Source organism: Cervus canadensis, chromosome 14 (genome assembly GCF_019320065.1).
Source record: "Cervus canadensis isolate Bull #8, Minnesota chromosome 14, ASM1932006v1, whole genome shotgun sequence".
Taxonomy (NCBI): domain Eukaryota; kingdom Metazoa; phylum Chordata; class Mammalia; order Artiodactyla; family Cervidae; genus Cervus; species Cervus canadensis.
The window spans coordinates 28207860-28231496 of NC_057399.1; the positions used below are offsets into that span (position 1 = coordinate 28207860).

General features: G+C 40.0%; 1 protein-coding gene across 4 annotated transcripts in view; it reads left to right on the forward strand.

Annotated features, from left to right (window-relative positions):
- DOCK8 (dedicator of cytokinesis 8) overlaps positions 1–23637 on the forward strand; it is a 225223-nt gene that overhangs the window by 81386 nt on the left and 120200 nt on the right. For all 4 annotated transcript variants that reach the window (XM_043486612.1, XM_043486614.1, XM_043486613.1 and 1 more), the window contains 5 exons: positions 4211–4334; positions 8870–9082; positions 13191–13276; positions 18061–18127; positions 20680–20829. In XM_043486612.1, coding sequence (XP_043342547.1) covers positions 4211–4334; positions 8870–9082; positions 13191–13276; positions 18061–18127; positions 20680–20829 — 640 coding nt within the window. The remainder of the gene's footprint in view (positions 1–4210; positions 4335–8869; positions 9083–13190; positions 13277–18060; positions 18128–20679; positions 20830–23637) is intronic.

Here is a 23637-nt window from a genome sequence, read left to right on the forward strand (position 1 = left end):
GCAGTTGTGTCCAAGCATTTGCATATTTACACACATGCTGTTTTATGTATTATGTTTCTTTTATTTCTCAATAAATAACAGCTGGGACATTTTTATTGACATAAAAATAAGAAAGTTGAGTTATAAAGATGGCATCATTAAATATTTGTTATAGAGAAAGACGATGGTGGGTCTGAGAGATTTGAAAACCCTTGTGTGAGAGGAGTATGATATGACTATTTGCTTGTTAGAGTTTCATTTGTTCTCCCATTCAACAAATACCTCCTGAGAATAAGGCATCAAAGAGGATACAAAGAGGAATACACAGGAATCCTAGCTCAAAGGAATCTCTGTCTTTGGTGAAGTCATAGTCTAGTGAGGAAGAGCACTTATTTAGCAGGGGAGGTAAAAATTTAGACAAGTAATTATACTGTAATATAGAGCATGACGAAAGCTTGTACGAGAAGTACAAGCAACATGCTTTGAAAATTCACAGAAGGAAGCAGTTAATTCTGGCCAGGTCAGGGAAGGCAGGTGCAAGGGCTGGCCTATGAATTGGGCTTTCGTGGGAGTGGATTTGTGGGGATGCGGAATCTGCACATAACAGGTCAAGAGTGGCTCAGTGATTTCCACAGCTGGATTGCTGTTTGTAACTGTAGAGGCTGATGAGCCTGGATTGCTTTCCATACTTTTAGAAAGCAAATAGCTAAGCACCTTGACAGCCAGCATAAGAAATGCGTGTCATAATAAGCAATTATTGATCAGGGAGACATTTTTATGGTGTTTTGGGAGTAACTGAATTATATGCACTGATGTGTTTGAATTATAATTGTTTACCAGTTCACTGGGAGTAAAATATGGAGTAATAAAACAGATGATACCCCATTCCTTGATATCCCAGCTCTCCTTGAGCATGACCTTCCTTCAGAATTACCTTAATCACCCAGGATGAAAGACAAAGTCTAAGGGCTTTTATGATGCTGCTCATAACACTCATCAAATGTTTCACTGTGGATAATAGACCAAGAATAAATAGCATGTAAACAAGTTTAATTACTTGAGAGCTCCACTCTCCACCAAGACACCAAACACATTCCTAAGTTATTCTCTCTTTAGTTTATTAAAGAAAATTACAGAGGAAATAATGATTACAATATTTACTGTTACCCAAAGGATGGCAGTAAATAGCAATCCATACAAAATTATCAAAATATATGGAAATAAGATGAGATAAACATGCAACCATGGCACTGTCTATTCATTAGATTTTAATGATCATTTTCAAAAGTCATGAAGAGAAAAAGCATGATTTTTAGAGCGGAGACAGTAAACTTTGTGCTATAGACGTAAAAAGTTAGAATGGAATTATTCAAGGCATAATTCCAGCCTAAGTAACACAGACAAACATTTCAAGTAGGAAAATATATTTCTCTCAAAATGAAACCATGAATTTTTGTGCTTCTGTGCAGTTTCATCTTTCCCTAATACATTAAAAATCTAGAATTTTCCCCTATCCTTCACGAACACACTATTTGTCTGATTTAAAAGTCTCAATTATAGAACCTGAGTGGCGAATGTCCTATAGCATTATGAGAGTGGGAAGGAACACAAATGGCCATTACTCCACTCCCCTGCCCCCTAAGTGGGATTCAAAGCCATTATCATAGATAGCAAGGACATAAAAGACTATCCCTAGATATTACAGAGAAATGTAATATCAGCAAGGAGATAATTGAGGAATAAAAGAGCAACTAAATCAGTGTTTGACTGTATGGTTATGGATAACAGAGGCATATCCATAGAAAACTAAGTGACTTCATTAACTATGGTCCTCCAGAGAAAAGTAGTTTTTTACCTGTGATGCCTTAAAACATGAGATAAAGTTTTGGGTTCATTCCTCTGACGTACTGATATAAGTGCTTTTTCTGAAGTCTTCAGAAGACCTTATTTCACATGAAAGGAATATTTTGGATTGGTTGAATTGGAACTAGAATAGCCCTAAAATACAATTCTTAAGATTTTTCAAATCTTATCTTTATTCCATGAATATATGCATTGTAGTGCCTATCATGTAAAATCTACCATGGACCACTACGTTAAAGGAAATCTTCAACAACACTGAGGTTGTACCCTTTTTTCCCTTTGCTTATAATATCTTATTTATTGGTCTAGTTTAGATTCTTTGTCAGTTGACAGGGACAATTGAATGACGTTCTCTAATACCATTTAATAAACATCATCAAGTAGTTGCAGATAATTGAATTATTGCCATAAGTCAAGAAATTTTCTATTTTACATATGTGAATGTGTTTATTGCATGCAATAGAACTGATTGAAGTAGGTATTAGTTTAATTCCTATTATTCTGATAACAAAATTGAGACACACAAAAATAAAGTAATTTGCCCTAGGTCATACAGCTTGTAAACTGTGGAGCCAGGACTTGAATCCATTTACTCCTGCTCAACAAAACCCATCATTCTGTAAAGCAATATAATAAACCATAGCAAAATATCAGACCTTATGTTTAATGAGTATTAAGTGTAAACAGTATCCTAACCAATGTCAGGCATAATCCTAAACTTCTATCCATTGATTTTGAGGTAATTGTAATTCATGCTTTTTAGATTACAGTTCTGTGAGTTTTGACAAATGCATACAGTTGTGTAACCACTATTACAGTCAAGACACAGAACAGTCCCAGTACCCGCCCCCCTAAATTGCCCCAGGCCTCTCGCGGTCACCGTCTTAACCCCCAGACTCTGGCAGCCACTGATCTCCTTTCTGTCTCTATAGCTTTTCCTTTTCCAGAATGTCATGTAAATGGAATCATGCAGTTATCTTTTTATTTTTTTCCTGACTCCTTTCACTTAGTATTGAATACTTGCTCTGTGCCCCTGTGCATAACCCAACATTTCACCCCTCCCAAAGAGTTATAAACTGTATTTGGATTATTGCTAGTAGCTCTCTTACATTTCCTGCTTTGTCTCTCTTCTGTTTGATCTGCGTAATAAATCCTAACCTCGTTTTACATCCCTTCACCAGCTTCCTCAATGGTTTTCTAATAGTGTGGAAAATCAAACAAGATGGGTGCATGTTTGTGTGGTTGAATTTGCAGCATGTTTTCCAAGAAGGCTTTGAGTCAGAAAAATAGGGAATGCACATGTTGGTTTCTATAGTTATTATTTGACAACTTGTATCTGTTGCCTTTTTTTTTTTTTTTTTAATTTTTTTTTTTGTTGCCTTTTTTGTAATGGTCTAACTTCTTTCTCCAATGACAGTGCTAGACATTACATTGAACCCTTTCCATAGCAACACATTTTTAAAAAAATTGAAGTGTAGTTGATTTACAGTGGTGTGTTAGCTTCAAGTATATAGCAAAGTAATTTAGTTATATATGTATATCTATTTATATATGTATGTTTCAGAATATTTTTCATTATAGGTGATTATAAGATATTAAATACAGTTTCCTGTGCTATACTGTAAACCCTTGTTGCTTATCTATTTTATATGTAGTAGTTTGTTAACCCCATACCCCTAATTTTTTCCTTCCCCCTTTCACCTTTAGTAACTATGTTTGTTTTTCTATGCCTATGAATCTGTTTCTGTTTTGTATATAGATTCATTTGTATTATATTTTAGATTCCATATATAAGTGATATCGTATAATATTTGCAACACTTATTAAAACAACTTTAATGACATGCATGGAGTAGCAGCTGAGAATGGTAGCAAAGATTTTCAGTACATAGATCATTTAATTCTATTTTTCTTAACCACATCCTGCCTTTTTTATTCTTTACTAAGAACATTGATTTGAAGATTAAATGTTTTCCTCTATTTTCATCTTCAAATGACCTTTATTCCCTGCTTCTGCACTTTGCTAGATTTATTCCAGCCTCTTCCACTGGGGTCATAGTTCAGATTCAGCTTGGAGCCAAATGCCCCACAGCTGAAATGACCACACCTCTGAAGTGGCATTTTCCCAGGCCACTCCTGCCTTTAATAATGAGCCAGCAAGGAGGCAAGTTTGTATCTCTTTACAACAGAGCCTTGTGTTAGGCCTGGTGCACAATTAGATGTGAAGAATTACAATTGGTCCTGTCTTTGCAAGATCTTTCAGAACCATGTCTGCGCTTAAGCCATTGCTTTTATTTTTAGACTAATGATTTTGCCTCTCTCTTTCTCCCTCTCTCCTTCTCTCTCTTATTTAATAACAACAATGAAAGGAACCAAGGAAGTTCAGAGATTTGCAGCTTTAAAAAGACTGGATCCCGAAAAGATTTTCACAGGACGCTTCAGAAACAGACGTTTGAGTCAGAAACCTTGGAGTGCAGTGAACCCAGCGCTCAGGTATTTCCTATCAACAAACACAGTTGCCAGGTTACTAGACTGTTCTGCCATGGCATGCTGTTGATTTTTTTAAAAACTAATAAAAAGGCTAGACTCATAGAATATTAGAATAGAAGGAGCTCTACCATTTAGTCAGTGATATTTTTTTCACACTTGTTTGTAGCTATAGAAATTGGTGTTCAAATAAAAGTAGATAAAAGTGGAGGGGCTCTAACTTGGGGGGGATTTGGGCCCATCCCTGTAATGATCTCGGCACAGACTCAGGGGTACCCCCGTGCCTCAGGCAGCCTGCAGTGTGATTGAAAGCTCCATCCTGGGGCAGACTGCCTGGCCCTCTGTGTGATTCTACCATACACCCACTCTATAACCTCAGACAGGATAACTCAACTCTCTGGTCTTCAATTTCCTCCCCTGGAAAACAAGGATGGTAAAAGTACAGGACTGGTAGAGTTGTTTGAGTGTTAAATGAGTTAATATGTGTGAAGCATTTAAGACAGTGCCAGCTCACACTTTGTGTCCAGTGAATGCTGTTATTATTATTATTACTGTTACAAAGTAGTTACAATTTAAAAGTCAGTACTCCATACACCTGTTTTCATAGCAGCATTATTCACAGTAGCCAAAAGGTGGAAACAATCAAGTGTCCATGGACAGATGAAGATATAAACTAAATGTGGCATATACATCCAATGGAGTATTGTGTGTGTGTGTGTGTGTGTGTGTGTGTGTGTGTGTGTGTGTGCGCGTGCTAAGTGGCTTCTGTCATGTTCGACTCTTTGTGACCCCATGGACTGTAGCCCACCAGGTTCCTCTGTCCGTGGGATTTTCCAGGCAAGAACACTGGAGTGGGTGCCATGCCCTCCTCCAGGAGATCTTCCCGATCCAGGAATTGAACCCCCATTACTTAGGTCTCCTGCATTGGCAGGCAAGTTCTTTACCCCTAGCACCACTTGGGAAGTCACAGTGGAGTAATTAATTATTCAACCTTAAAAAGGGGGGAAATTCTGACACATATTCTACAACATGGATGAACCTTGCAGATGTTACACTAAGTGAAATAAGCCAGTTACAAAAGAATCAATACTGCATGATTCCATTTATATGAGGTACCTGGAATAATCAGATTCATAGATGTATAAAGTTAAAATGGTAGTTGCCAGAGGCTGCGGAGAGGTAGGGATGAGGAGTTCTTGTTTAGTAGGTATAGAGTTTCTGTTTTACAAAACGAAGAGCTCTGGAGACTGGTGGCACAACAATATAAATGTACTTAACATTACTGAGCTGTACACTAAAAAATGATGAAAATTTTATATTACATGTGTACTTACCACAGTTTACAAAAGATTTTAAAAGCCAGTGCTCTGGTCCAGTCTGTCCGTTATATAGGTTAAAAAAAATAAAGCATAGAGGAAGAAATGTGTCCAAGTTTGCACAGGACTTCTAAACCAGTATAGTTTTCAGCTTTCAGGTGCCCTCATAACACAAGCATCTCACCATGCTGAATATGACTAGAGGTTTTAGATAATACCTATTTCAAACTACAGCCAGGCTGACTACTTATCTCTGCAGAGGAATCAGGCATCAATTCTGGAGCTGAATCTGGTGGGCTTACTAAAACGTGGAATATCTGTATGCCATCCTCTATGGGAAATTTCAGGGGGTTTTCATTGGTAATTTTGACTAAATTCTGCTTTCATCATGTAGATGACCAACTAAATTCTTCCCTTATTTCAGTCAGACAGAAACCACACTAGATATTTCCTCTGAAGAAATGTTACGTAGGGAACTAGTCAAATGTATTTTTGAGGACTGAGAGAACCAAAAAGGAAAATTGAAGTCTTACAGAAATTGTAACTACAAGGAATAGCACAGCACTCTAGGGCGGGGGTCTGTGGCAGTGAGTGTCAAACCTAAGTGTCATTGGAATCCCCCTGAAGGGCTTGTTTGAACACAGATTGCTGGCCCCACTCCAGAGTTTCTCTTTCACTGCAGCTGGAGTGGGGACTTGAGAATTTGCATTTCTCATGAGCGATCCCTAGGAAATGCTGATACTGCCTGTCCCAGGACTGTGTTTGAGAACCATGGGTCTAGTGGGAGGAGCTTGGAGTTATCGGAACCTACAGGCTCAGAAGAGAGGCCTCAGAGCTGGGACTCAAATACCTGAGGAGGGGGCATAGCCTAGTGTCATTAGGGGAAAGACCTCACAAGGGCTGAGAGTCTGGACTCAGACCTCCTGGGAGAAAGAATTGCCCAGTTGATGCTGGTACCTCCAAGGAAGGTAAGAAGATGGTTTTTCTGGAAGTGCTGGAAGAAACAAAATTAGAAGCAACTGCCGCTACCAAGATGAGAAGAACTGCAGGCAGAGAGGAAGCAGCCAGTCCCTTCTCCCTCCTCCAGCCACGCAGAACGTAAAGGGAGAAGTAGCAAAGCAGAAACAGGATTTGCTCAATGCAGACCCAGCCTCACAGAGAAGAGTATAAAGGGTGGCTTCAAGAAGGCTAGGGTGAGATGATCTGAGAGAATAGCATGGAAACATGTATATTATCAAGTGTGAAACAGATCACCAGCCCAGGTTGGATGCATGAGACAAGTGCTCGGGGCTGGTGCACTGGGAAGACCCAGAGGGATGGGATGGGGAGGGAGGTGGGAGGGGGGATCAGGATGGGGAACACATGTAAATCCATGGCTGATTCATGTCAATGTATGGCAAAAACCACTACAATATTGTAATTAGCCTCCAACTAATAAAAATAAAATGAAAAAAAAAATCAATGAGCAGCACACTCATTCCTGACTCCTCCAGCACACCAAGTAATTGGCTGGGTTTCAGAGGCCAGTTATACAAAAGTGTGTGTTTTTAAGTATTAAACTAATACTCATCATGGAGAGATGGTCAGACAGGCAGCATCTTCCCTTTCAGTCATTCTTAGGAACCTTTTTGAGTGGAATTGTGAGGTCAAATGCCTGAATTTACATAATTTAAATATATATATACACACATGTATATATGATATGACTCCATAGTACAAATATATTTCATAAAAATTTGATTATTTGATATTATTTAACTTCTTTTTTCTTATTAACAAGAAAATATACTGTGATCATCTTTCTCTTCTAATGACAGCATGTTCTTCTTTTTATTTAAAGGCTGAGTAACATTCTTTTGTATGAAAGTTCCAAAATCTCTTAATCTCAAAACTTTCTTTTTGGGGGGGATGCTTAAGTTGTTTTTATTATTTTGTGACTGCAAACAGTGTTGCAGAGATACTCTTGTCCCCACACCTTTGTTTACTTATCCAGTTGTGGCCTCTAAATAAATTCTGGAGACAGATACAGATGTTGATCCTTGTAAAGAGTCTTGGGTAACCCAATTAATTTTCCCAAGAATCTTACAAATACTAAGATGAACAAAAATTTTAATAACTAATATTAATATTGGTTAGTATTGTGTGTGAATGTGATTGTTAATACATTCAGTTTAGATAAAATTTATTACCTAGGAGAGCAGGATTTTTATGAGGTAGACAGATGTCACCAAAAAATTTTTTTAAATAGCTTTATTTATTTGTTTATTTTTGGCTGTATGGGGTCTTCACTGCTACACAGGACCAAAGCTGTTTTATAGAGTTATTGTACAGTAGTATGTCCATTTAATAGTACTTTGAGAATAACATTTTACCATATATTTTACAGATACTTGTAATAGATCTATCTATGTTCTTGCAACATACTGTTGCTTTTGGTTTTATATTTTTTGCCAGGTCTCGAGTTAGGAATCCAGTTTGCAATTTCCAAGACATTTCTAATGGAATAAAGCATCCTCTTTTTGTTTCTTTTTTTTTTTTTTTTTTTAAAGCATCCTCTTTTTGACTGAAATTTTTTCAAGCACGCTGCAGCTGAGTGAATACTGCTGAAATAGCAAGTGCTTTTTTTCCCACTCTGGTGCTTATTCCTGTAACTGTTACTAAAGTCCTGTAGGAAAGTGTTCCCATGCCCACATTTCTGTCTTTGGAAACATGCTTTGGAGTTTATATAAAGTTTAATTTGGAAAGCTCCTCACAGATCATCTTATTTTCCAGTTTTGAAAGCCAAGTTCTGGAGTTGAGATTAGCATGAGGTCTCTTTATTCCCCAGTCCAGTCTCCGCCCCCCCCACCCCTTTTTTTTAACACCTTATTCCAGTTCTGCTTAAGCATAAGACATGTATATGGTTCATAGGAGGCTTGGCTGCCAATCTCCAGAAAAGAACAGCCCCTCAAACTAAAGCACTACAGTACTATTGTCAAACTTTTCCTCAAGAACGGGTGTATCTACATCTGATGAGTTAATCACCTGCTTCCAGGCAGGAGAGAGACATCTAAATTTAGGATATTCAGTCCAGGAAGCTATGATGTGATTCTTGTCAGAGACTCCTTGAGGCCTGATTCTGAAGTCCCCCGTTGGAGCCATCTTGAGACATCCCAGACCCTTTAGTTCTCATCTGAAGCCCATGATCTCTCTCATGAAGATCTCTCTCATGTCTTTTTCTTACAGGCAGGTCCCCGCCACCTGAACGTGCTGTGTGATGTCTCTGGGAAAGGTCCCAACACTGCCTGTGACTTTGACCTCCGCAGCCTGCAGCCTGACCCGAGGCTGGAAAACCTTGTACAACAAGTGAGCGCTGAGGACTTCGAGAAGCAGAATGAGGAGGCCCGGAGGACCAATCGGCAGGCCGAGCTCTTTGCCCTTTACCCATCAGTGGATGAGGTGGGTATGACTGTCTCCACACTGGAGAATTTCAGTGAAGACACAGAGAGCCTCCCAGGAAAATACTATTGCTTGTCATTATTGTGTAGCAATGTCAGGATGCTTAATTGTGTGATTTCTGGGCTGTGTTTTTCAGTAAGGCAAGCCTGTGTAACAGCAGAGCAAATTACTGATCAGTCATACCCTGGTGTCCCAGTGGTAAAGAATCTACCTGCAGTTCAGGAGGCGTAGTTTTGATCTGTGAGTCAAGAAGATCCCCTGTTGGAGGGCATGGCAATCCACTCCAATATTCTTGCCTGGAGAATCCGATGGACAGAGGAACCTGGCGGGCTACCGTCCTTGGGGTCACACAGAGTCAGATACAACTTAACAACTGAGCACACACACTACTAAGTCTGGTGGCTTACTTACTAGTGTCCTGAATTCGCTTCAGCTTTATTTTTTTCTCATCCATATTTTCCAACCACCTTGGTTTTCTCATCTATTTATTTTTTTTGCAGTGTCCTCAAATCCTCATTTTTAATTGTCAGAGGGCTCAAATCCTCTTCTGAATGAGGAAGATTAAATATGAATAATATGGACAGTGTTATCATCTCCATTCTTCATATTGCAAAGTAAGAATCAGAGAGGTTAAATAACTTGTTCAAGATTCAGCAGGCAGATTGAATTATAGAATGGGGATTATAACACATTAACTCCAAGTTTTATGTTTAACTGTTTATCTATATATGGCTATACCTAATGGAAATCCAAAGATGACATAAACAATCACATCTTGTAACTTTTCAGTTTCCACCTATAGATTTGGAAGTTTTTACCAAATTTGTCTAGAAATATTATATCTGACTGATACGACCTTCACACTCCTCTTCCTCCCAGCTCCCTGATGGAGGTGCCAATAGGTAATAATGACCCAAAATGGATACCATAAGAGAAGAAACAGTTAAAGGGTGAGGAGGAGACTTACAGAGACATCAGCTCATTAAAATCTCCTTCACTAGATTAAATGGGAGGATATCCAGGCTTGATTACAAGGATGAATCATAGACCATTTTGAAGGAATTGTGTTTTATGGTCTTTAAATGGTGCAGAAACTCACTTGAGACTAAAAGTTATGATCTAGCAGACATCCTAATGCGGCCTGCTTTACTAACTGGAGAGGATTCTTTGTGATTAGTGTATAGGATATTTGGAAATTGGAAAGTCTAAAATACTTGAAGGCTTCTGTACTGGCCCTGTAATGTGCTGAAGTTATACACACAAAAATTACATTTGCTCTTGTAACTTGTACTTTCTCCAAAGAAAGTCCTGTAGAAAAAAGGGGTAACTTTCTTACCTACTATGAAATGACTACAAATGCTGATTTTTTTTTTTTTTTGGACAACACATTCATGAAATTATTTTATATTATTATTACTTTATGTCCTTGTGAAGAAAATTAGAAGAGAGGTGAACTATTATATCCAATTAAGACTGAGTATACAGGGGAGGCAAAATTAGAATTCAACCACAAAGCTTCTATGAGGTGAGTTCTTTCCCTGATTCACTCTGATTCTGTAAAAGGCATGTGCTGGTCCCTAAGAAAGGTGCACTATTCTCCAGATCATAGGGGAGTTTGCACTGGGACTCTTCTGGGTTGCAAGTGATAGAACCCAACTAAAATCAAATAAATTTTTTTGAAAAGTGTGGAGACTTACTGGCTTGTAATGAAATCTCAAGCAGGGAGATGTGGAGTTGGCCTCAGGTTCCACTGGGTCTGCTGACAGAAGAACCTCATCTCTCATATTATCCCTTTCTCTCTTGTGATCCCTCTCTCTTTCTCACTGTATCTGTTTTCTCCCAGGAAGAGGAAAACAAGAGGTGTCCACGACTTCATATTTCCTCTTCTGCTTCATTGGCAATTCATTTTTATTTCAGATAACTGTGAAAGTGCAAGAAATTCACATAGTTTTGAGGAGACTTGGGAAACATATGAACATATAGACCTTGTTTGGAACCTGAATTAACGAACTAACTATAGAAAAAACAGCAGTTGGGGAAGTTTGGAGCTGGCTACATATGTCATGAAAATAGGAAATTATTATTAATTTTTAAAAATTAATAGTAGCATTATAGTATATGTTTTTAAAAGTCCTTATCTTTTAGAGGTCTCTACTGAAGTACTCACTGATGAAATTATATGATCTCTGGGGCCTTGTTCTGAGCAATCCAACACTGAGTGGGGGAGCAGTAAGTGAGGGTGCATGCTGTGTGCTCTGTTAAGCTGCTTCAGTTCTGTCCGACTCTTTGAGACCCCATGGACTATAGCTCACCAGTCTCCTCTATCCGTGGGATTCTCCAGGCAAGAACACTGAAGTGGGCTGCCATGCCCTCCTTTGGGGGACCTTCCTGACCCAGGGATGAAACCAAATTGCCCGTAAGTCAAAATTGTTGAAGCTAGGTGATGGTTACATATGATCCATTACAGTGTTTTCTCTACTTTTGTATATGCTTACAATTTTCCAAATGAAGAGCCTTTTAAAAGTATACCAAAGTTTTGAATCCAGACCAAAAGCAGAGTGTTTTTACGGTGAGGCTGTTTTCCAATAGGGGGCCCCTTCCCTTTCAGATGTGTCTATCCTGATCACCCTGAAAGTTCCAGCTTGCTCTGAGGGCCTTCACCTCAGTATGGGCATCAGAACAGCACCTCCTGTGAAACAACTCAGCAATTCTACCCACCAAACTGTTTAACACAAAGGGGAATTGAAAGTTAGAGTGGTGGTGAGTTTACACCTGGGACTATTCCACCAAACTGGGCACAGATTTAATAAGAAGATAGCTTTATTGCCATTTTAAAAAATTCTTCTGGTTGCTGTCGGGTATTCGGGATGGCATTTATAGCCCAGGAATTGAGAGAGAGTAGCACTGAAACATATACATTACCACAGGTACAATAGATAGCTAGTGGGAAGTCGCTATATAACACCGGAAGCTCAACTTGGTGCTCTGTGATGAACTAGGGGGATGGGGTTGGGGGGTGGGAGGGAGGTCCCAGGAGGAGGGGACTTATGTATACTATAGCTGCTTCTTGTCGTAAGGCACAAACCAGCACAACATTGTAAAACAATTATCCTCCAATTAAGAATGAATTTAAAAATATAATTAGACATGGCCCTATTCATTGGACACTTGTGAGCTGCAGACCATTCATCAGAGTTTGTGTACCTACTACAAGAGCGGGAATTAAAGTTCTCAGGACGACTTGCACTGTCAGTCTTTGCATCCATGACTATAATTAAGATACTGTGATAGTTCACATTTGAATTTTTTAATTAATTTTTCTTGGAGTATAGGTGCTTCACAATGGAGTATAGGTGCTTCACAAAAACTAAAAAAATTCATTTTTGCTATATAGCAAAGTGAATCAGCTGTATGTATACTTGATACTTCCCCTTAAGTCTTTGGTCCCTATGTAGTGAAATAGACAGACATATCTCTTAAAGTGTCATTACTAAGCTTTTCGATTCTTAGGACTTTAGCAAGTTCTAGCTGGACATGTCTATTTAGAACCTATAAATTCAGCCCCAAATCTCTATCATCTGTTTAAGGAAATTGTGAACCAAGAAAGCCGCTGTATTACAGTATTAATGGTTTACAGTTTTAGGGTTTTAGGTGAAAATTTCTGACTCAAATTTCAAGTCTGAAACTCACATATTTACTAGTAAAGCCCTCGGCAGGAGAAATATTCTGATTGTCCTTAGAGCCAGCAAAAAAAAAAAAAAGTCAACAATAGGTATAAGATTTTGCAATGCCATCTGGTGGATGTTACTAAGCCTTATCTATGTTCACATTTCCTTCCTTCCTCTTTTGGTCTCTTTGTCTTAAATGTTTGGTTGTCTAAAAGGAGAAAAATGTTTGCTGTAAATGCTGACTTTGAAGCATGGGGGTTGGATAATAAACTCTTATAAAAGTTGATGTATTATTCTGTGACTAGAAATAAAGCAAATGCAGATTGTCTTGCATGGTAGATAGCAGTCTTCCCTTCCCTTGGTTAACTGCAGCTGATTAATTCACTACTGATTTCATGGGAATTCACTACTGATTTCTTTTACAATGTGATTAATAATAGGAGGATGCTGTGGAAATACGTCCGGTACCAGAATGTCCCAAGGAACATCTGGGAAACAGAATATTGGTCAAGTTGCAGGCCCTGAAGTAAGTATCAGCAAACACTACCTACTCCATTGAGATCTGTCTTGCCTTTCAGATACAGACTGTGTTTTTCTCATCAGAGCTTGAATCGGGGAGGACCCCAACACACTTTTAACAGTGGGCAGTTGTGAAGTAGTAGAAAGTCCAGAGTTCAGAATCAGGTAGTCCCAGATTCTATTCCTGCCAGGCCTTTGACATTCTACTATGAAAAGGAAGATGAATACTAAGGTTAGATGTATAGGTAATTAATTGAGTGAAATGTCCTGCGATAAGTAAAATGGCAGTACAAGCCAGTGGTGTGCTGGAGTCCACTCTAACTCGTGAGAGCTCAGTGTATGTTTCTCTTCCCAACTCTTTATTCAGTGAAGTCACATTGGTAGTTTAAAATTAGCCATGGTGGAATGGTAGAAATATTTACAATATTGAAATCAAAAAATTCCACACGTTAGGTCCTTTTTATTTTTAGAGATTTATATGCATTTCCCAACATACCACTATTAAAACACAATGAAAAATGCAACTAAAACTCAGTTTCAGTGCCAGAGGACATTAGAGCGTAGTGGGGATTGTAGCAAACTATCCTATGGGGGCGCTCACTACTAGCTTGTGCCAAGTCTCGTCGTCCAAATGAACTGACCATTTTGATCTGATTTTTTTTTTTAATCAGTTATCTGATTTTTTTTTAAAGAGAAACTAGAAACCCAGATTTTTCTGCATGATTTCCTGACTTCTTAAAAATTTTCTCATTTCCTTCTTTAGTAACACACATTTTAAACAGAACATGTCTGAAATCTGGATTCATCTCATGGGTCAGATCAGAGAAGAAAAAAGTGAAAAAGAAATGAAAGAAACAATCAGTTCAATTGCTTAGTTGTGTCTGACTCTTTACGACCCCATGAACCACAGCACGCCAGGCCTCCCTCTCCATCACCAACTCCTGGAGTCTACCCAAACCCATGTCCATTGAGATGGTGATGTCATCCAACCATCTCATCCTCTGTCATCCTGCCTTCTCCTGCCCTCAATCTTTCCCAGCATCAGGGTCTTTTCAAATGAGTCAGCTCTTAGCATCAGGTGGCCAAAGTATTGGAGTTTCAACTTCAACATCAGTCCTTCCAATGAACACCCGGGACTGATCTCCTTTAGGATGGACTGGTTGGATCTCCTTGCAGTCCAAGGGACTCTCAAGAGTCTTCTCCAACACCACAGTTCAAAAGCATCAATTCTCTGGTGCTCAGCTTTCTTTATAGTCCAACTCTCACATCCATATGTGACTACTGGAAAAACCATAGCTTTGACTAGACAGACCTTTGTTGACAAAGTAATGTCTCTGCTTTTTAATATGCTGTCTAGGTTGGTCATAGCTTTTCTTTCAAGGAGCAAGTGTCTTTTAATTTCATGGCTGCAGTCACCATCTACAGTGATTTTGGAGTCCAAAAATATAAAGTCTCTCACTGTTTCTGTTGTTTTTCCATCATTTGACATGAAATGATGGAACCAGATGCCTTGATCTTAGTTTTCTGTATGTTGAGTTTTAAGTCAACTTTTTCACTCTTCTCTTTCATTTTCATCTAGAGGCTCTTTAATTCTTCTTCTCTTTCTGCCATAAGGGTGGTGTCATCTGCATATCTGAGGTTATTGATATTTTTCCCAGCAGTCTTGATTCCAGCTTGTGCTTCATCCAGCCCAGCATTTCTCCTGATGTACTCTGCATATAAGTTAAATAAGCAGTGTGACAATATACAGCTTTGATGTACTCCTTTCCCTATTTGGAACCAGTCTCTTGTTCCATGTCCAGTTCTGACTGTTGCTTCTTGACCTGCATACAGATTTCTTAGGAGGCAGGTCAGGTGGTCTGGTATTCCCATCTCTTGAAGAATTGTCCCCTGTTTGTTGTGATCCACACACTCAAAGTCTTTGGCATAGTCAGTAAAGCAGAAGTAGATGTTTTTCTGGAATTCTCTTGCTTTTTCCATGATGCTCTACTTAGGCAAAACTATGTAGGCATAAAAAATTTTCATACCCTATTAGGAAAGTCATCCATCTGTTAAAGTCAATTCATGAACCCCTTAGGCAGCACCTGGTTTGCCATTAGGGCACTTGGATTTTGGATTCAAGACTGTGTTTCAGCCCTGGGGACTTCTCTGGAATTTTGAGTTCTTATAAATAAAGTAGTTAGGCCAGATCATCCCAAAGTTCCTACGTGATGTAAATTTCTGATTCTTATGTGGAGCCTCCCCAATTCCTCTCCTCAGAACATAAGCCAGCATGACTGCTTACACAGTTGTGGGGCTCTCTTGATGTTGTAGCACTCTCCTCAAGTCAATGCTACCAGCTGGTGGGGGAGTTAGGACTTTTTGTCTTGTACACAGAGATGAGCAGCCAGTAAGCCAGCTTTGTGTTGTGCAATGGGTACATAACGCTAGTCCCTGGGATCTGACCCAGCTGGGGGAAACTCTTAGCCCTTCAGCAGGAGGACTAAGTGGAAGTGACTATTCCATCCCCCTCTACATTCATCATGCAGGAAATCCACCCTATTGTCTGAGGCTCTCACCCACCCCCACAGGAAGTACATCAGGCCACTGTTGGCTGCAGTAACTCTGCTCTTTGGGATTGGAGGAATTCTACCCTCTGATGCTTGACACTCAGCCTCCTAGATGTTTTCTATAAGTAAATGGCAGATCTTCTCACAGATGGGAAGACATGGCCACGAAGACTATTGTTAAAAAAATAATCGTGTCACTTGGATTTCTCCTGACGAAATTTGTGAAGTGTAGTTTTAATGATTTTTCCCCCAAACTGCCAAAGCAGAAATTAAAGAGAACTGTAGTGTTTGCTCAGTCTTTGACCTGCTCCAGTGTCTTAAATAGTATTTGTACCAACATATACCTGCAAGAGGGGAGATGTAGCTTTCACTACTTTAAATAAACTGGACAAAAGAAAGCAAGTTCTTACAGGTAAACCAATACAGATAACAAAATTTGCTGTGATATCCGTTTTTCACTGGTATTTCAATGGCAGTAAATACATTCACATTGTTGTACAGCTATTGCCACCATCTGTTTCCATAACTCTTCTCACTTACCCAAACTGGAATTTTATACCCACTAAACAATAACTCCCATTTCTATCTTCCACCATTCCCTTATGGAAGTGGAATTACACAATGTTTGTCCTTTAGTGACTGATATATCTCACTTACACAGTTTCTTCAACATTTGTCCATATGGTAGGATGTATCAGAATTTCCTTTCAAGACTGAATAATTTTCTGTTGCATGCATATACCATATTCCATTGATTCACTCATCTTTGATGGACACCTGAGTTTGCGTCCACCTTTTGGCTACTGTGAATAATGATGTTCCTTGACATTGTTTATGAAGTATGTTCACACATATTGTCTTTCACAGTCCTTAACAACAATCCTAGGAAATGGGAACAGTAAGTATCCTTTCCTCATTTTACAAATAAGTGGACCTGGGGAAAGTCAGTAACCCAATGAAGATTCCAGAATTAGCCAGACTGGGAGAGGGAGCAGAGCCCAGGTCTTTCTGACTCAGTGTCTGTGACTCTTCCATCGTGCCCTCTGTCTCATTTCCAAAGGTGTCATTTGACCAACTCCTTTGTCTGGTTACCTCTGTCCACATATTCTTTAAAAAATTCTCTTCTTAGACAAAGCTGTGATAAATCCATTCTCTCACACACAGTTGAAAACAGGATTTAAAAAAAAAAAAAAAGAAAACAGGATTTGACCTAATTTGCATGACTTCTGCAGTGGCGGTGGTCCAGGGCCTGGTTACTAGGACTCTCAGCTGGCAATGTCATAGGCTGTTAGTGAAGTGAAGTCGCTCAGTCATGTCCGACTCTTTGCGACCCCATGGACTGTAGCCCACCAGGCTCCTCCATCCGTGGAGTTTTCTAGGCAAGAGTACTGGAGTGGGTTACCATTTCCTTCTCTAGGGGATCTTCCCCAGGGATCAAACCCGGGTTCCCCGCATTGCAGGCAGATGCTTTACCATCTGAGCCACCAGGGAATCCCTGTATGTCAACCTGAAACATTTAGAAAGTGCATGTCTGTTCCATGTGCATCCTATAGCAAGCAGGATTGTCCTTGGGGTTGCCTTCTCTTGTCTTCAGCCCACCATTTCTGGGGGAATTGGCAATTAGGGCCAATGTGAGAGCTGCTCTTTCTAGCTTTCGTTGGATCCTCACACCTCAGTGTTGATCAGCTATGCTCACAGTTCCCTCCCTCCATCTCAGTTCAGAAGCTCCCCTGGCAGTGGAAGGACCAGACACTCACACACATCATAACCGTATTTCCTTCTGGCTGTCCCACTATAAATCTGAAGAAAAGCAACTTAGCTTTTCTTTTTGTATGGGCTGAAAGCCGCAGCCCTTAAAAATTGAATAATAAGAGCTCCCTATTCTGGCAGTAAAATGTAAACTGTAAACAAGACCTTTAGCTAAGACAGACTCAGTCCTCGGAAAACCCAGCAGCCACAACAGTGAGAAGTGCCATGTCGGATCAGATGGAGAATCTGTTCCACACGCTCTCTGTTGCAGGGCCACCAGCAAGCACTTTCATGATCTCAAATGGCTAGGAATTTTCTCTGAACCTCTCATACTGCTCTGTTAATATTCTCATATGATTCTCATATGCGTGGAGCCACCCAAATTCTTTAGGAAACTACTTACATTTTTAACCAGATTATGAAGATGCATTTTCAGAAATTTCAAAATTATCAAAGTTAAATCCATATAAACTTTTCTCTCTTTCTCTGACAGGTTTGATATAGAAATTGAGCCTCTGTTTGCCAGCATTGCCCTCTATGATGTTAAAGAAAGGAAAAAGGTAAGTAAGCAAAAATAACTCAGCCCTGAGGGCATTGTATATTGTTCATGGAATCTTTGGGCTCATGTCTTTAAATATCATTTCTATGCAGTAAAAACATTAGATTTGAAAGCAAATGACCTTTGACATGTCCAGTTCTGTTGCTTTTTCAGTTTAAAGAAGTGACTTGGAAATGTTTGTCATTTATGTTCTTTGAAGACTCTTAAAGGAAAAGTTGATAGCCTGGCTGAGACAGAGAACTGATATAGTGACATATGGGGTTACACATAAAACAAAGCAATTTAAACATGGCTCTAACAAGCTCAATGCATGTAATGTTTCCTGAGTTCGGGAGTTTTTTCATTTTATTGTGAATGGAAGGCATCTTGTGCAATAAAAATCTAAATTTGCCGTTGGGTAGAGTCCTTACCAAGTATAACGTGCTTTTAATTGAAAAGACTTTTCCATGCGTGTTTTAATGTTTAGTCATTTTGTAACTCCTAAAGAAGGACAGAAATAGCAAAACCAGGGGAGACACTTCTGCCCCCTTGCTCAAATACTATAACCACTCAGTATTTAAGGAAGTGTGTATTTTTTAAATAAATATTAATAATCATGAAGATTTGTATTAGCCAGGATAGGTTAAATGCTAAAACAGGAGACCCCACCACGAACACACACACACATTCAGTGGTTTAAAACTGTAGTTCTCAAATTTGCACAGGCATCAGAATCCCCTGGAGGGCTCGTTAAAACAGTTGCTGGGCCCAAGGCCAGAGTTTCTGATGCAGTAAATCTGGTAGGCCCTGAGAACTTGCATTTCTAACAGGTCCCCAGGTGATGCTGAAGCTGTTGGTCAGGGGACCACATATGGAGAACTTGTGGCTTAAGGAAGGAGAACTTCCTGTTGTTTGTTTCTTAACAATCTAGGGATTTTCCTGGTGGTCCAGTAGTTAAGAATCCACGTTGAAGTGCAGGGGACTCAGGTTTGATTCCTGACTGGGGAGCCAAGGTCTCACTTGCCCCAGAGAACCAAGCCCGCCTCTGTGCATCACGAGGGAAGATCTCGCTTGGTGTGACAAAGACCCAGTGTGCCGCATCTAAGACCCAACGCTGCCAAGTAACTAACTAGCAGTCCAGGGCAGGGTTGGGGGCGCAGGGTCAACAGTGGCTTGCTCCACTCAGTCATTCGGGAACCCAGGCTGGCATCTTTGGTATGTGGTCTCCCAAATCATTCTTATCACTGCCACTGCAGCTCCCAGAAAAGGGGAAAAGATAGCAGAGGGTGGAGGTGGGTAGAATTGGAGCCCGGAAGTTTTGACCCATCACTGCTCCTGCTCACAGTTCATTGGAGAGAATCTAGTTACATGCTTCCCAGGTGGCGCAGTGGTAAAGAATCCACCTCCCAGTGCAGGAGATACAAGAGACGTGAGTTTGATCCCTCGGTCAGGAAGATCCCCTGGAGTAAGAAATGACAACCTGCTCCAGTATTCTTGCCTGGGAAATCTCATGGACAGAGGAACCTGATGGGTTACAGTCCATGGGGTTGCAAAGAGTCAGACACAAGTGAGTGCATGTGTGTGCACATGCATGCGTGCGCGCGCGCGCACACACACACACACACACACACACACACACACACACACTTTTAACTGCAAGGGAGCTGGTAAATGCAGTCTCTGCCTGGGAGCCTCTTCTTGGCTGTAAATCTATTAGTGGTGAAGGGAGAACCAACTCTGCAAGGGTTCTTAAGTCACACTACACTATTTGGACCACTCGTCCAACATGAGTGCTCCATCCATGGAGCTCTCATCATGTCACAGTCTAGCTCAAAATCTTTAACGGAGCCTTGCACCTGAAACATGAACAACAAACTCTTCACCTTCCACACCTGGCTTTCTTCAGTATGGCTCTCATCTGCTTTCTTTCCCTTGAGAGCCTCGGCAGAGTCAAGCTGGATTTCTCAGTATTAACTAAAGTCGCTGCAGGTTTTCCAGCTGCTGAGACATCTGTGCTGTGTTCTCTCCCTGGCACCTGTCACCCTCCAGCTCTGCCTGGTGGAATCTTCTTCCAAGGCCTGTCCATCTCACTCACCTCCCCCTTGGAAAGCATCCCCCATCCGCCCCACGGGATATGACCTCTCACCCTCGGGAACTTGCACAACGCTTTTTCCTGAGTGTGGTCACTTACATTTTGCTCCTACTGTAGTTAGTACATATTTGCCTTTTCCCTCCTTCTTGACTGTAAGCTAATTGGGAGCCCAAGTAATGCCCAGTTCTTCTTCAGTGCAGTATCTGGCACATCACTGTATTCAGGAGATATTGGTGGGATAATAAAAATTTTAATGTTTCAAAGAACATCTCTCAAATGACTCAAACATACCTAGAGACTGTGGCAAAATATATATCAGATTTTCCAGCAAGCACTGATGATAAACCATGTCTATGATTGCACTTACTTCTCTCATGAAATTTGGTGGGGCTTTTTCACTCTTTTTTTTTTTTTCTTTAAAACGTGTTTAGACGATGAGAACAACTATAACTCACTTTTTTCATTTTGCCACTCGTTTACAGATCTCAGAAAATTTTCACTGTGACCTGAACTCTGACCAGTTTAAAGGATTTCTGCGTGCTCACACGCCCTCTGTTGCCACATCCAGTCAGGCAAGATCTGCGGTGTTCTCTGTCACCTACCCATCCTCGGACATCTACCTAGTAGCTAAGGTAGTTCCATGCAGTCTGGTTTGCACATTCTGATGTTCTCATTGTTGCATTAGTCCCAGTGCCTGTTTAGGGTGAAAGAGGTGTCAGAAAGTACTACATGTCCTCTGGGAGATTCACTTTGTTTCCCTCTCAACTGTACTCCTTTTCCTTTTCAAGCAAACTGTGTTGGATACTAGAATGACTATGTTTTGAAGTTATACAGTCCCAGGTTTCAGTCCTGGCTTTGCAACTTAGCGCTTATATGACTGTGGGCAATTACCTAACCTTCCTGAGACTTAGTTTCCTCATCTGTTAAGTGCAGATAATAACACTTCCCTCAATGAGTAGATGTGACTACAGAATAAAGCCTGGTATGGATGAGCACCCTTCCTCCTAACAAGGAAAGCCCCGTTGGCTATCTAGCTCTGGGAGGCTGCTGTGGAGAAAATCTTGGACAGAGTCTCCTAATCATGTTCATGATTTTCTAAAGACCCAGAGTTAAATGTCTGCACATATCTAGGCTCTGACAGTTTGAGATGTGGGTTTTAGTTTCCAAGTTTCACTCTCCATTTTTTTTTATCACCATTGTAGGCAGTTCTAAGTGGAAGGACCTTTTATTCTAGATTGTACTCTTAACCAGTGTAAGAAAACCAGAGACTTTCTCTACACTCCAAAATGGCTGGTTAGAAGTTAATGGCAAACATTGAGTATTTTACCTGCCTTAAGCCAAATAATTCGTCTCATTGACTCTTTACCCTCAAATTTAAAAAAAGTTCAGATGTTTTGGTTTCATGTACACCCAGCATTCTAGGTTTGGGACATTTTCTAATTAGCACAGTGTTTTGTGTACATAATCTCATTGATTCCTCCTTGATCCCATGGGAGCAGCATACAGATTCCAAAAAGTTCAGGTGATATGGAAGTCACTTAAGTGACAGATATATTTCCCTCCTTGCTCCCTTTACAGCATTGTGCAAAGATTCTGAAGGTCATTATAGTTTGAAGGGAACTTGTGTAAGTTTTTGGAAACTACAGTTAAAATTCTGTTGCTGAAAAGATACATATGTTGTTATTAAATTTAATATGTATACTTTTCATTGCAGTATTACTCAGACATACAGGAAAATTAGCTTAAAGTGCATTCTAGCAGCCTTTCAACTTGGAGTTAATCTGTAAATTCTCTCCAGCCTGAGAAATCAAAGAAGCCAACACTAGTTCTATAGATCCAAAGTTTACTTCCAACTCCACTTCTCAGTGGATGACTTTATTTTGGCTAACCCATGGTAGGTAGTATGCTATATATCAGTGGTTACCTGTGAGTGACTATTACTTACTAAATGTATTCCAAAATTTTCCAATGCATAAATGTTTTCATTTGGCAGTGATAAGCATTCTCTAAATTGTCTGGGTAGAAGTTAAGAAATTTAAATCTGTCCAATAAGAGTCTCTGGTTTTCTTCTGATTTGTTTTTCTTTACAGTAAACCAGGGTTGTTGCTTCTTTCCCTCTAAATAGGACTGAGGGTAGCCTCTTTACCTCCAGTAAATCCCCAGGCAATTCTGATATGCCCCATCGCCTACCTGCCATGGTAATGCGGACTCATGCATCTCTTTTACGCATCAGTCATGAAGGACCACATAGTAACCTGTCCTAGCAGCCTGCGGCTTTGACTCACAAAGTACTTGGAGTTAGCCTTGCCCAACTCGGTGAAGGGAATAGTGTCTGCTGGTTTGGTCAAGTGTGGATTCTCCTGCTTCCAAATTCTGGAGACCCTTCTCTTGTGCCACACTATACATATGAAGTCATAGCATTCCAGTTCTTTGCTTCAGTGTCCTAGTTAAAAGTTTCTTCATCTCTGTTCAAAGGTCATTTTAAAGACTGCATTTTAATTCCTTGACCTTGTGGAAAAATTAACTTCTTTCTTTCTAATTTTCTTTATAAGCTCCTGACCATGAACTTCAGGAGAATAGGGCTCAGGTCTATCACGTTCACCACCTTGTCTCCCTAACAATTACCCTGTAGGAGGGACTCAGCAAATATTTATTTGAATGATAGGTGAATGATCGCTGACTAGCAGGAACACGGGTCAGTCTTTTACCTCACGTGTTAAATGTCCGTGGTCTCAGCCTGGCACATCTCTCAGGAGGATCAGCCTTGTCTTCAGGCTATGGCAATGGGAAGGGGATTTTATGTTCTTCTTTGAGAAGAGAGACTTCTTGCTTGCAGTCTTCCTGACACAGATGTTCTCTGAGAAGCCCCATGCTGCTTCCTTTAAAACTCCAGGAAACACCCCTCCATGGAACAGGACATTTCTGGTTTAAATACTTTGTACCTAACTGACAATGCCTGTTAAGAATGTGTGCCTTTTAGGATATATTGACCTAAATTTCTTCGTCAAGGATCGTCTCAACTAAAGATACAGACAAATGGGACTAAATCCACTTGGTTTTACTTGCACATCTAAGTTAAATTTTTTTGAGCAGAGAATTAGGCAGTTTTAAATTTCTGCTTTTCTTTCTTTCAAACATGATGCCCAGATTTGTGGCCATCTTAAGGTAGTTGCAAGAAAATGCTTGACGGTAGTAGCATCCATTCAAGTTACCAGCCAGTTAGCAAAGTGAAAAGCTGCGCCATCCTCCTGCTTTCGAGTTCCTCTCCAAGTCTGTTAAATCCAGAGAAGCAGCCCTAATAGGAAATACAAAGGAAATGATTACAGATAATTTATTCTGTTCATTTATTCATTTTGTGGAAGGTTTTAGTCCCCAACCTGACTTTTACAGAGGTCATATCTCTTTTTTACATTGTAAGCAATAATAAAGAAAATGAGCTA